A 15,260-nucleotide genomic window follows, 5' to 3' on the forward strand; every position below is an offset into this window, starting at 1 on the left:
TCCTACACTTTTTTCCATCCAAACTTCCACCCTACGAAGAGGGAAAGTTTTTTTAAAAACATCCAAATGTGCGACGGCTCACTCCATGGCCACCACTAGAAATCCTTTCAGGTTCATTCTCGCAGTAAACTTACAAAAGATGGATGGAGAATGAAATCTTTGCTTTCCAAAGATCTTTCAATCTGGTTGGCCAGGGGTTGGGCTGGAAAATGATTTCCCAGGCAATCATATTCTATCTTAGGTAGGATTCAAAAGTGTGATTTCTCTTTGTGATTGCCAACGACTCTGCGGTTTGTTACCAAGATGCCAAGAAATTGTAAATAAGGGTGCCATGTGGCGCAGTGGTTAGCACTGCTGCCTCCCTGCGCCAAGGACCCGGGTTCGATCCTGGCCCCGGATTGCTGTCTTGTGGAGTTTGCACATTCTCCCCTTGTCTGCATGGCTCTCACCCCCATAACACAAAGATGTGCAGGATATGTGGTTTGGCCATGCTAAATTGTCTTTTTAATGAAAAAGAAAAAGAAAAAAAGAAATGGTAAATAAATGGCATGTTATGGGCAGCACAGTGGTTAGCACTGTTGCTTCACAGTGCCAGGGTCCCAGGTGCGATTCCCTGCTTGGGTCACTATCTGTTCGGAGTTTGCACGTTCTCCCTGTGTCTGCGTGGATTTCCTCCGGGTGCTCCGGTTTCCACCCACAAATCCCGAAAGATGTGCTGTTAGGTAATTGGGACATTCTGAATTCTCCCTCTGAACAGGTGCTGGAGTGTGGCGACTGGGGGCTTTTCACAGTAACTTCATTGCAGTGTCATTTGAAGCCTACTTGTGACAATAAGCGATTTTCATTCATTTCATTTCATGTGAGCCTACTTGTGACAAGAAAGATTATTATTATTGTTAAAAGAAATTTGCTAGTATTTGGTGTGATTAATTCTCCATTATCATTTTTAAATTTAAATATTTTTAATATTTAAAAGCAAGGTTATGACTTAAAACTACTTAATGTGTATTGAAATTATGACTCTGGTAGTTACGTTGGCCTGTAGTGTCCATGCTCCAGGGCAGTGTACCTGCAAGGTACCCCAAAAATGTGCTCGGAAACTGGAGGGCCGTCCAGTGCCTGACACAATGGTGTCATGGTCATCATTAGACTTTTAATTTCCAGATTTTTATTGAATTCAAATTCCACCAACTGGGGATTTGAACCCAGGTCACCAGGGCATTACCCTGGGCCTCTGGATTACTAGTCCAGTGACAATACCACTATGCCACTGCCTCCCCGAATGCTTGCAACTGAACCACTGCACATCTTTCATGTCGTCACTGCAACTTAGGATATGCAGAATATTTTTTTTAAGTAAAAGGTTGATTAGAATTAGAGATTAAATTTCAACAAGATAACCTTCTGAAGCTATTCAGACATGAAGATTTTACATTTTATAGCAGACTTTGTAAAACATTTTTTCACAATTGTATTGTTTGCGCAGGTCGTCTTCTGGTTCCTGGAAATCCCATCGCTCTCGATAATGAACGAACAAATTAGTTTGATAAAATATTCGCACTAACAGTAAACATTTTAATGTATTTTTAATAATGAAATCTGCACTATACAAATGATATTCAATTAAGTATTCTTTGTATTTAAATGTGATATTTGTACATAACTAATAGAGATGTAAAATTATCAGGAAATTATACAAAAATGTTGTTGTTTTTTCATAGTTTAATCTTTTTCTAACACTTTCTTAATCATGGTACACTTGTGCAGCATTTTAAATGATGTAAATTTAAATCTTGCAAACCATTGATTCTTATGCTTTTTTTGGTGGAAGTACAATTGACTGCGATTGACTTCAAGTTGCAGGACTCTCCAACTCCAAGAATGATTGAAAGATTGTTAAATATTGCGAAATCGGGCTTGGCTTCAGTATCACGGAGTAATCCAGCATGATGTTTATTAAATAACAATTATGAGTACGGTGAAATTATATAATTGTCAGGTTTACTCAAAGTCATCTGAAATTCTGTCGAGCAATTCAATAACTCAATTCAGTATCAGACACCAGATACAAAAGCATCACTTTTAAAACTTCTTGTTTAATAAGAACCACTGCCACCAGGGATTTCATAGCTCTAATCAGTGAATTGTCTGGTCATCTGTATCAAATGTCCTTTTCATTGAGTGCAGATCCTCCATTCAGTTGGAACGAAGCATACATGACTCAGACACTCATCCTAGATAAATAGTAAATCTGTGCCTCATGCCAGTCATCAATGTTTCCAGTTGCTATTGCAGTTGAGAAGCTCTTCACCTACAACAACCGTGAGCCATAAATTCATTGATGCTTTTTGTCTTTCTCTGCTCACAACTTGGTATTTCCATCAAAAGAACATAACTTGAATAATTCTGTCTATGTCCAGTTTCGAGTTCAATCACTATCTCAACATCTATGAAATTCATGACCATATTGAGAAGCTGGAATGTCCGGTTAGTAACTGTTCTGAATATATTACTTTCAATACATGAGAACATTCAAATTGTGCTATCAGGTGGTTTATTTATAGTATATGCACACTTTATGCCATTTATTCAACACTTTATGTTCCAGTGATGGGAGGTTTTTTTCGTTGAGATTGAGGTAAACTTAAGAAAGTCTTCAGCTTTGTGGCTTTGAATGTAGGAAGTACCAATATGGAATGCAAGAGCTTTCCCTTTAATGCATAGATGATGGAATAATATATATAGACATTCTGCATAAATCCGATCTAGAAAATTTTATGGATGAATACCAGAAGATGAATTAAGGAGTTTGACAATGGGTTATTGGGATAGTGAGGAATCTAGGCATGGGAGATCATAGAATCATAGAAGTTTACAGCATGGAAACAGGCCCTTCGGCCCAACCAGTCCATGCCGCCCAGTTTTTACCATTAAGCTAGTCCCAGTTGCCCGCACTTGGCCCATAACCCTCTATACCCATCTTACCCATGTAACTATCTAAATGCTTTTTAAAAGACACAATTGTACTCGCCTCTACTACTACCTCTGGCAGCCCATTCCAGACACTCACTACCCTCTGAGTGAAGAAATTGCCCCTCTGGGCCCTTCTGAAACTCTCCCCTCTCACCTTAAACCTATGCCCTCTAGTTTTAGACTCCCCTACCTTTGGGAAAAGATGTTGACTATCTACCTTATCTATGCCCCTCATTATTTTATAGACCTCTATAAGATCACCCCTAAGCCTCCTACGCTCCAGGGAAAAAAGTCCCAGTCTATCCAGCCTCTCCTTATAACTCAAACCATCAAGTCCTGGCAACATCCTAGTAAATCTTTTCTGCACTCTTTCTAGTTTAATAATATCCTTTCTATAATAGGGTGACCAGAACTGCACACAGTATTCCAAGTGTGGCCGTACCAATGTCTTGTACAACTTCAACAAGACGTCCCAACTCCTGTATTCAATGTTCTGACCAATGAAACCAAGCATGCCGAATGCCTTCTTCACCACCCTGTCCACCTGCGACTCCACCTTCAAGGAGCTATGAACCTGTACTCCTAGATCTCTTTGTTCTATAACTCTCCCCAACGCCATACCATTTACTGAGTAGGTCCTGGCCTGATTCGATCTGCCAAAATGCATCACCTCACATTTATCTAAATTAAACTCCATCTGCCATTCGTCGGCCCACTGGCCTAATTGATCAAGATCCCGTTGCAATCCTAGATAACCTTCTTCACTATCCACTGTGCCACCAATCTTGGTGTCATCTGCAAACTTACTAACCATGCCTCCTAAATTCTCATCCAAATCATTAATATAAATCACAAATAACAGTGGACCCAGCACCAATCCCTGAGGCACACCACTGGTCACAGGCCTCCAGTTTGAAAAACAACCCTCTATAACCACCCTCTGCCTTCTGTCGTCCAGCCAATTTTGAATCCAATTGGCAACCTCACCCTGGATCCCGTGAGCTTTAACCTTCTGCAACAACCTACCATGCGGTACCTTGTCAAAGGCTTTGCTAAAGTCCATGTAGACAACGTCTACTGCACTGCCCTCATCTACCTTCTTGGTCACCCCCTCAAAAAACTCAATCAAATTTGTGAGACATGATTTTCCACGCACAAAGCTATGCTGACTGCCCCGAATCAGTCCTTGCCTCTCTAAATGCTTGTAGATCCTGTCTCTCAGAATACCTTCTAGCAACTTACCTACTACAGACGTTAGGCTCACCGGTCTGTAGTTCCCAGGCTTTTCCCTGCTGCCCTTCTTAAACAAGGGCACAACATTCGCCACTCTCCAATCTTCAGGCACCTCACCTGTGGCTGCCGATGATTCAAATATCTCGGTTAGGGGACCCGCAATTTCCTCCCTAGCCTCCCACAACATCCTGGGATACATTTCATCAGGTCCCGGGGATTTATCTACCTTGATGCGCTTTAAGACTTCCAGCACCTCCTCCTCTGTAATATGCACACTTCTCAAGACATCCTGGGGGGGGGAGATTTGTTAGTGCTCTTTGGGGGGGTTTAAACTAATGCAGCAGGAGCATGGGAACCTGGATTGTAGTTTTAGGGTAAGGGAGAATGAGAGTATAGAGGTCAGGAGCTCAGATTTGACGTCGCAGGAGGGGGCCAGTGTTCAGGTAGGTGGTTTGAAGTGTGTCTACTTCAATGCCAGGAGTATATGAAATAAGGTAGGGGAACTGGCAGCATGGGTTGGTACCTGGGACTTCGATGTTGTGGCCATTTCGGAGACATGGATAGAGCAGGGACAGGAATGGATGTTGCAGGTTCCGGGGTTTAGGTGTTTTAGTAAGCTCAGAGAAGGAGGCAAAAGAGGGGGAGGTGTGGCGCTGCTAGTCAAGAGCAGTATTACGGTGGCGGAGAGGATGCTAGATGGGGACTCCTCTTCCGAGGTAGTATGGGCTGAAGTTAGAAACATGAAAGGAGAGGTCACACTGTTGGGAGTCTTCTATAGGCCTCCAAATAGTTCTAGGGATGTAGAGGAAAGGATGGCGAGGATGATCCTGGATAAGAGCAAAAGTAACCGGGTAGTTATTATGGGAGACTTTAACTTTCCAAATATTGACTGGAAAAGATATAGTTCGAGTACATTAGATGGGTTGTTTTTTGTACAGTGTGTGCAGGAGGGTTTCCTGACACAGTTTGTTGACAGGCCAACAAGAGGCGAGGCCACATTGGATTTGGTTTTGGGTAATGAACCAGGCCAGGTGTTGGATTTGGAGGTAGGTGAGCACTTTGGGGACAGTGACCACAATTCGGTGACGTTTACGTTAAGGATGGAAAGGGATAAGTATACACCGCAGGGCAAGAGTTATAGCTGGGGGAAGGGAAATTATGATGCCATTAGACGTGACTTGGGGGGGATAAGGTGGAGAAGTAGGCTGCAAGTGTTGGACACACTGGATAAGTGGAGCTTGTTCAAGGATCAGCTACTGCGTGTTCTTGATAAGTATGTACCGGTCAGGCAGGGAGGAAGGTGCCGAGCGAGGGAACCGTGGTTTACCAAAGAAGTGGAATCTCTTGTTAAGAGGAAGAAGGAGGCCTATGTGAAGATGAGGTGTGAAGTTTCAGTTGGGGCGATGGATAGTTACAAGGTAGCGAGGAAGGATCTAAAGAGAGAGCTAAGACGAGCAAGGAGGGGACATGAGAAGTATTTGGCAGGAAGGATCAAGGAAAACCCAAAAGCTTTCTATAGGTATGTCAGGAATAAGCAAATGACTAGGGAAAGAGTAGGACCAGTCAAGGACAGGGATGGGAAGTTGTGTGTAGAGTCTGAAGAGATAGGCGAGATACTAAATGAATATTTTTCGTCAGTATTCACTCAGGAAAAAGATAATGTTGTGGAGGAGAATGCTGAGCTCCAGGTAAATAGATTAGATGGCATTGAGGTACGTAGGGAAGAGGTGTTGGCAATTCTGGACAGGCTGAAAATAGATAAGTCCCCGGGACCTGATGGGATTTATCCTAGGATTCTCTGGGAGGCCAGGGAAGAGATTGCTGGACCATTGGCTTTGATTTTTATGTCATCATTGGCAACAGGAATAGTGCCAGAGGACTGGAGGATAGCAAATGTGGTCCCTTTGTTCAAAAAGGGGAGCAGAGACAACCCCGGCAACTATAGACCGGTGAGCCTCACGTCTGTAGTGGGTAAAGTCTTGGAGGGGATTATAAGAGACAAGATTTATAATCATCTAGATAGGAATAATATGATCAGGGATAGTCAGCATGGCTTTGTGAAGGGTAGGTCATGCCTCACAAACCTTATCGAGTTCTTTGAGAAGGTGACTGAACAGGTAGACGAGGGTAGAGCAGTTGATGTGGTGTATATGGATTTCAGCAAAGCGTTTGATAAGGTTCCCCACGGTAGGCTATTGCAGAAAATACGGAGGCTGGGGATTGAGGGTGATTTAGAGATGTGGATCAGAAATTGGCTAGCTGAAAGAAGACAGAGGGTGGTGGTTGATGGGAAATTTTCAGAATGGAGTTCAGTCACAAGTGGAGTACCACAAGGATTTGTTCTGGGGCCGTTGCTGTTTGTCATTTTTATCAATGACCTAGAGGAAGGCGCAGAAGGGTGGGTGAGTAAATTTGCAGACGATACTAAAGTCGGTGGTGTTGTCGATAGTGTGGAAGGAAGTAGCAGGTTACAGAGGAATATAGATAAGCTGCAGAGCTGGGCTGAGAGGTGGCAAATGGAGTTTAATGTAGAGAAGTGTGAGGTGATTCACTTTGGAAGGAATAACAGGAATGTGGAATATTTGGCTAATGGTAAAGTTCTTGGAAGTGTGGATGAGCAGAGGGATCTAGGTGTCCATGTACATAGATCCCTGAAAGTTGCCACCCAGGTTGATAGGGTGGTGAAGAAGGCCTATGGAGTGTTGGCCTTTATTGGTAGAGGGATTGAGTTCTGGAGTCAGGAGGTCATGTTGCAGCTGTACAGAACTCTGGTACGGCCGCATTTGGAGTATTGCGTACAGTTCTGGTCACCGCATTATAGGAAGGACGTGGAGGCTTTGGAACGGGTGCAGAGGAGATTTACCAGGATGTTGCCTGGTATGGAGGGAAAATCTTATGAGGAAAGGCTGATGGACTTGAGGTTGTTTTCGTTAGAGAGAAGAAGGTTAAGAGGAGACTTAATAGAGGCATACAAAATGATCAGAGGGTTAGATAGGGTGGACAGTGAGAGCCTTCTCCCGCGGATGGAAATGGCTAGCACGAGGGGACATAGCCTTAAACTGAGGGGTAATAGATATAGGACAGAGGTCAGAGGTAGGTTCTTTACGCAAAGAGTAGTGAGGCCGTGGAATGCCCTACCTGCTACAGTAGTGAACTCGCCAACATTGAGGGCATTTAAAAGTTTATTGGATAAACATATGGATGATAATGGTATAGTGTAGGTTAGATGGCTTTTGTTTCGGTGCAACATCGTGGGCCGAAGGGCCTGTACTGCGCTGTATTGTTCTATGTTCTATCACTATTTATTTCCCTTAGTTTCCTAACATCCATGCCTTTCTCCACCGTGAATACCGATGAGAAATATTCATTCAGGATCTCACCCAACTCTTGTGGCTCTGCACATAGATGTCCTTGTTGATCCTTAAGAGGCCCTACTCTGTCCCTAGTTAGTCTTTTCCCCTTTATGTATCTGTAGAATCTCTTTGGATTCTCCCTTGCATTATTTGCCAAAGCAATTCCATGTCCCCTTTTTGCCCTCCTGATTTCCCTCTTAACTCTATTTCGACAATCTTTATACTCTTCAAGGGATCCACTTGATCCCAGTTGCTTATGTACGTCATATGCCTCCTTCTTTTTGACCAGAGTCTCAATATCTCGAGTCATCCAGGGTTCCCTACTTCTACCAGCCTTGCCCTTCACTCTAAAGGGAATGTCCTTACCCTGCACCCTGGTTAACATATTTTTAAAAGCCTCCCATTTACCAGCCGTCCCTTTGCCTGCCAACAGTCTCCCCCAATCTACCTCTGCAAGTTCCTGTCTGATACCATCAAAATTGGCCTTGCCCCAATTAAGAATTTTAACTCTTGGGCCAGACCTATCATTCTCCATAGCTATCTTAAAACTAATGGAATTATGGTCACTTGTCCCAAAGTGATCCCTCACTAGCACTTCTGTCACTTGCCCTTCCTTATTTCCCAAGACGAGGTCAAGTTTTGCCCCCTCTCTAGTCGGTCCATCCACATACTGAATGAGAAATTCCTCCTGAATACACAACAAATTTCCCTCCATCCAAGCCCCTAATGCTATGGCTGTCCCAGTCAATGTTGGGAAAGTTAAAGTCCCCTACTACTACCACCCTATTATTCTTGCAGCTATCTAATCTCCTTACATAGTTGCTCCTCAATTTCCCGCTGACTATTTGGGGGCCTGTAGTACAGTCCTACCAAGGTGATCTCTCCCTTCTTATTTTTCAGTTCCACCCATATAGACTCAGTGGGCGAACCCTCGGATATATCCCCTCTAAGTACTGCCGTGATGTTCTCCCTAATCAAAAACGCCACTCCCCCTCCTCTCTTACCTCCTGTTCTATCCTTTCTATAGCATCTGTACCCTGGAACATTGAGCTGCCAGTCCTGCCCCTCCCTTAGCCATGTTTCAGTCATAGCTATAATATCCCAGTCCCATGTGCCCGTCCATCCCTGAGTTCATCCGCTTTGCCCGTCAGGCCCCTTGCATTGAAATAAATGCAGTTTAATGTAGACCTTCCTTGCTCTCTGCCCTGCTTTCTCTGGTCATGCTTTACACACTCTCCCTTCCTGCCTTTTGTTTCTGTCCCCACTGACTTCCTACATCGGTTCCCATCCCCCTGGCACATTAGTTTAAACCCTCCCCAACTGCACTAGCAAACACACCCCCAAGAACATTGGTTCCGGTCCCACCCAGATGCAGACCGTCCGATTTGTACAGGTCCCACCTCCCCCAGAACCGGTCCCAATGTCCCAGGAATTTGAAACCCTCCCTCTTGCACCATCTCTCAAGCCATGTATTCATCCTAGCTATCCTGTCATTCCTACTCTGACTATCACGTGGCACTGGTAGCAATCCTGAGATTACTACCTTTGAGGTCCTACTTTTTAGTTTAACTCCTAACTCCCTAAATTCAGCTTGTAGGACCTCATCCCGTTTTTTACCTATATCGTTGGTGCCTATATGCACCACGACAGCTGGCCGTTCACCCTCTCCCTCCAGAATGCCCTGCAGCCACTCCGAGACATCCTTGACCCTTGCACCAGGGAGGCAACATACCAACCTGGATTCTCGTTTGCGTCCGCAGAAACGCCTGTCTATTCCCCTTACAATTGAATCCCCTATCACTATAGCTCTGCCACTCTTTTTCCCGCCCTTCTGTGCAGCAGAACCAGCCACGGTGCCATGAACCTGGCTGCTGCCACCTTCCCCTGGTGAGCCATCTCCCCCAACAGTTTCCAAAACGGTAAATCTGTTTTGGAGGGAGATGACCGCAGGGGATCCCTGCACTGCCTTCCTACTCTTCCTCTGTCTGTTGGTCACCCTATCTGCCTCAGTAATTTTAATCTGCGGTGTGACCAACTCACTGAATGTGCTATCCACAACCTCCTCAGCAACGCGGATGCTCCAAAGTGAGTCCATCCGCAGCTCCAGAGCCGTCAAGCGGTCTAACAGGAGCTGCAGTTGGACACACTTCTTGCAGATGAAGGAGTCAGGGACACCAGAAGGGTCCCTGACTTGCCACATCTCACAAGAGGAGCATGACACGGGTCTGAGCTCTCCTGCCATGACTTAAACCTGAAGTTAAATTTGAACTACACTACACAGCTAAGAGAAAGTCAGAGAGAGAAATCACTTACCAGTTACAAGCCAATCACTTACCTGCTGGCTGTGACGTAATTGCTCCAGAGACTCCCTCACAGGTCTGCTTCTCTGCACCTCCTTAAGGTGAGCACCAAATTCCCTTAACTAGTTAATTAATTTACTTAATTAGATTTTTATTTTTTTGTCACTCCCCTCTTACCCGAACTCAGCCTTACCCAAACTCAGATACACTCTGTTTGCCTCCAGCACTCTGTTTCTATAGGCACTTCAGCCACACCCTTTGTATCCTTCCTGATTTACAGTCAGCCAATAGGCCTGCTCCTGAAACTGATCTTTCTCCCGAACAGCTGACCTGCAAGGTAAGGAAGTGGTTAAGCAGTACTTACCTCACCCACGGCGCGACCTTTTAAACTGTCCCCTCTGCTTCGCAGCTCCCGCGCTTTTTGAAACTCCCGCGCTGTTTCCAAGGTCCCGGCTGCCTCTCTCTCCCGAACAGCTGACCTGCAAGGTAAGGAAGTGGTTAAGCAGTACTTACCTCACCCACGGCGCGACCTTTTAAACTGTCCCCTCTGCCTCGCAGCTCCCGCGCTTTTTGAAACTCCCGCGCTGTTTCCAAGGTCCCGGCTCCCTCTCTCTCCCGAACAGCTGACCTGCAAGGTAAGGAAGTGGTTAAGCAGTACTTACCTCACCCACGGCGCGACCTTTTAAACTGTCCCCTCTGCCTCGCAGCTCCCGCGCTGTTTCCAAGGTCCCGGCTCCCTCTCTCTCCCGAACAGCTGACCTGCAAGGTAAGGAAGTGGTTAAGCAGATGGTGGTTGAATTTAGAATGATTTTTGATTAGTAGTGTCCATCATCAGTATATTTCAACTGGCAACTTGTGTCTTATACTTAGACTAACTTCCTATGAACTAATAAGCAAAGAGTTACCTGTGACACATGGAATGTTAGGAATAAGGAAAAGGGTGTGTATTAGATTTCTAGTCGCTATTTAAAACCAACATTTATTCAATGGTACTGCTATGGATATACCTGCATTTGAATTTGAGTGATAACTCCATATCATATCCAACCTCTTTTATTTTCTCTCTGTAGAGATCCAGTGTTACCTTGCTATGAAAGCAACTCAACTGTACTTTAGAATGTTTCTCTTCACCTATTTGAGAAATAAGTTGCCCAGTTGTTCAACAGATGTAACCATTCAGTAGCTGAACTATATGAACAGGAAATATTCCAGATTTAATCCAAGTCTGTGCTGAATTAATCTGTTAGGCTGGTGTAAAGTCACTGGGCGGGATTCTCCACTCCCACGCCGAAGTGGCCGCGCCGTTGTGAACGCCATCGAGGTTCACGACGGCGCGAAACGGCCTCTATCCCGAACGATTCAGACCCTGACAATGGGCTAGGATCGGGGCCGCGTCATCTACATGCGCTAGGCCTTGTCGCCCGCGTAAAGGCGGCGCCGCATAGATGATGCGGCCGGCGCCGCATAACTGGCGTCATCCGCGCATGCGTGGTTGCCGTCCTCTCTACGTCCGCCCCGCAAGTAGATGGGGGACGGATCTTGCGGGGCCGCAGAAGGAAGGAGGTCCTCCTTCAGAGAGGATGGCCCGACGATCGGTGGGCACTGATTGCGGGCCACCCCACATTTGAGGTACCCCCCGGTGCAGGATTCCCCCCCCCCCCCAGCGTTCACGCACTGTTCACGACGGCAGTGACTAGGTGTGGACGGCGCCGGGGGGAACCCGCCGTTTTGGCCTGGCCGCTCGGCCCATCCGGGCCTGAGAATAGCGGGGGTGCCGGAGAATCGCCATTTTGGGTGTCTCTGGCGATTCTCCGGCCCGCGGAACTTGATCGGGCCGTTCCCACCGCTTGGGAGAATCGCGGGAGGGCGTCGGACCGGTGTCCCGGGAAATTTTGGCGGCCCAGGCGATTCTCCCAAACGGCGCGGGAGTGGAGAATCTCGCCCACTGTCTCTGTGATAGAGAAACAAAATTAGTTAGAATTTGTGCTTCCAATCACTCGTCAGAGACTGCTCCTGGAAGTTCTGCGAAGCTAAAGTAATGCTGTCGCAATTAGATAGCCTGTCAACTCTATTGCACAAGTCTCATGCATGAATAATGCTGCTTGGATGAGGATAATATAACAGACTTGAGTTCATTAAGCTGTTGCCCTGAGATGGTGCCTTCAGGAGATGAGAAAACTGAAGTATAAAACTTCCAAATTAGCCTTGTCACTTGCCATATTTTGGGTATTGATCAGAAGAACTGTGCCTCTCCTGGCTGATTAATCCCTGCTGAAGTTAGCAAGTTATTTTTTTTTAAACTGAGGAGAAGTGGAAAGGCTAGTGTGTTCCCTCAAGAGAGCAGAGCCTGGCAAATTTTGTAAAGGTTTCAAGTCAGTAAGTCAAAGAGGAATCAGAGAAGCTATTTCAGTTGAAAAGCTAATCTCTCTCTCTCTCTCTCTCTCCCTCTCGAATGGAGAAAAATGCCTATTCTCCTTGTGGACTATGACTAATTATCTTGTGAAAAAGTAAAACCCTGGGAATGAAGTCCAGGTGGTAGTCTCTAAGTGAACCATTCTTTTGTGTTTTTAAGTCTCTAATTATTGTGGAATGTGAAAGGCTTAAGTTGCCAGATATCTAGCTAACTATGACTAAAGCTACTTTTTTTTTTAGCTGAATTTGCTAAATTTATTTTGAATTCTGCCATCAGAAGCAGTAATGGTTTCAATGCAGCTAAAGGCTTCTGATGAAGTTTTGTTGCAATTTGGTCTCCTTATGAAACTGGTGTCTCGGTGCTTTCCCCCCAAATCTTACCAGCCCCCCAACTCCTACCCCACAGAATAAACATTTCCTTGAGAAGAGATATTTTTCCCAGAAGATTTAGTTTCTTGTTCTCCTGTTCTTTGTCCTCTCCTTTGACGCTCTTTTCAGCCAGTCACTCATTAAAATTTTGCGTGTTAGAGATTAACATTCTGGATTCTATACACTAGTTAAATAATTTCTCTCTGTAGATTTATCTTACTTTTCATTCATGCATTGTATCTTTGTCAATGGATCAATAACTCAAATGTTTTGATTCTAAATAAAACCTACTTTCTTCAAAAAACAAAATCAGCCTCGTTAATCCTGGAACTGAAGTGTTCTGCACAATATATAACTACATACTGTCCACTGATGATAGCTCCATTTGGCAGGCTGCAAAAACTACCCATTACAGCTTAAGCTCAGTGGTCTTTGCAGTAAATAACCATCATTAAACCCAGAGAATCCATATTCTGATTTGCTCAGTTTAATAGAAGTTTCCTTTTAAAAAGACTTGCACTTTTAATTAGTGGCTTTCACGACATCTTAAAGTGCTTTGAAGTCTTGGCATTGTTATAACATAGGAAATGTAGGAGTCAGTTTTCATCAGTTAAGGTCCCACTAACCGGGGTGGGGTGGGGGGGGGGAGGCGGCGGTGGTTGGGGTGTTGGGGGATGAGATGACAGACAAAGCCATATCCTATGAGAAGCGGGCGAGGATGAGTGCCTCCCTGACCCTCCGAGCATGCCGGACCCTCGCCGCTACTGCCTGTCCTCCATCCTCCGGATGGTCCTGCAGATCCTCCTCTGGCTCGTCCTCCAGCCTCTCCGGGTCTGGCGCTGCCTCCTCATCCTCTTCGGTGGCCACATGTTCCTCCCCATCCACCTCCAGCACGTCGTCCCGTTGCTGTGCCAGCTTGTGGAGGGCACAGCAGATCACCACAAAATGGGCGATGCTCTGGAGGGCACCATCAGAGCGGTTCAGGCAATGGAACCACATTTTGAGTAGACCAGTGCACTGCTCAATGACAGCCCGGGTGACCGCATGGGCCTCATTATATCGGGTCTCTGCATTGGTCACCGGCCTCCATACTGGCGGCATTAGCCAGGTCCTTAGCGGGTACCTCTCATCCCCCAGGAGTCAATTGGCTATCTTGGGATGGTCCTCGAAGAGGCAGGGATCTCTGACTGGCCCAGGATGTAGCTGTCGTGCACTCTCCCTGGGAAGCGTGCACACACATGCATGATCTTCATGTGTTGGTTGCACACACGTTGGACATTCAGGGAGTGGAACCCAATCCTGTTGATACAGGACACTCCCTGACACCATGGTGCACGCAAGGCGACAGGCGTGACGCCTATTACCCCCTGGACCTGGGGGTTCTGGCGATGGTGGAGAATCCTGCTGCCCAGGCATCTTGTTGGGCCTGGTCCAGATCAAAGTTTATATAGTTAGCTGCCCGAGCAAACAGGACATCCGTGACTTCACAGATACACTTGTGGCTGTAGCTTGCGAAATGTCACTCAAGTCCTGCTCAACCCCTGGAATTATTCTGAGGCGTAAAAGTTCAGGCTTTCAGTGACCTTGACGGCCACCTGGAGCGGGTACCCTCCTCCTCCACGTGGTGCCAAGTCCACAAGGACATGGTGCAGGTGTCGCACCGTCTCATTGTTCAAAGGACTAGCGATGCCTGTACATTCTGGGCCGTCGCTGGCCTCTCTCTGTGGGTCCCTCCCTGGCCTGATGGGTAGCCGAGTCCTCCGAATGTGGGGCGGAGTCCTGCACATGGGCCAGCGTCTCAAGCCGCTGCTACCGCTGCATTCTCCGGCGTCTGGCCTTCTGACCTGCCAGCAACACCAAGAGGGAGCTTCCACGGGGTCCGAGGTATCATCCATCTTGTGTAATATCTCTAAGGAATTGGAGAGGATAAGAGACTGACAACCAGTGTGTCTTCCACCCGGGACCCTCCAGCCCCTCATGGCTCCTCCGCACCCCCCTCACATCCAGTAAGATCTTTTTATTTTTCTTCCAAAAATAAGGTACTCCGTCCTGTTTAAGAGGTGTGCAAAGCACTCTTTGTTTTTATGCAAGTAAAAAACAATCAAAACTTGGATCAAAATAATAGATAAACTTGTCAGACTACAGCGAAAAGTCTTTGAAATTTTAACATAAGGAAAAGTTCAAACAAAATACCTTGAAGAAATAATTTCTACAGATGGTCCAAGAATTCCAGAAGGCTCGAATTCTCTTAATAATCAATCATAAGATCATATTCTTAAGGAAATCCTTATCTATGGTTTAACCCCTTATTTACTCTTATTGGTTCTAATTCTCAGCTGAGACCTCCTGATTCGTTCAGAAAAGTGTCAATCACTTAACAGATGATTGGATAATTAGACATTAATTACTTACTCAAAATTAATTATTATTTCCCTGACACAGCACCGTTCCAATGTATTCTATCCCGCGGTTAAAATCTTTACGTCATGCCTGGCCTGGCTGTACTATTGTTACTAGATTGTTGCAAATCTGCTGAATGTGCCTTTGTATCGCTTTTAAGTGTACTTATACAGCATATATTTTGAAACATTGTCAGTATCTATAGATAGTCATGGTCACG

The 15,260-nt window shown here is 45.7% G+C and overlaps 1 protein-coding gene across 2 annotated transcripts in view; it reads left to right on the forward strand.

The window, feature by feature from the left end:
- Positions 1 to 1,992, forward strand: part of prrg4 (proline rich Gla (G-carboxyglutamic acid) 4 (transmembrane)) — an 84,286-nt gene extending 82,294 nt beyond the window's left edge. For both annotated transcript variants that reach the window (XM_072466266.1, XM_072466265.1), the window contains exon 7: positions 1,487 to 1,992. In XM_072466266.1, the coding sequence (XP_072322367.1) occupies positions 1,487 to 1,526 (40 nt within the window). In that variant the 3' untranslated portion in view covers positions 1,527 to 1,992. The remainder of the gene's footprint in view (positions 1 to 1,486) is intronic.
- The last annotated feature ends 13,268 nt before the right edge of the window (positions 1,993 to 15,260 follow it).

Source organism: Scyliorhinus torazame, chromosome 10 (assembly GCF_047496885.1).
Source record: "Scyliorhinus torazame isolate Kashiwa2021f chromosome 10, sScyTor2.1, whole genome shotgun sequence".
Lineage (NCBI taxonomy): Eukaryota > Metazoa > Chordata > Chondrichthyes > Carcharhiniformes > Scyliorhinidae > Scyliorhinus > Scyliorhinus torazame.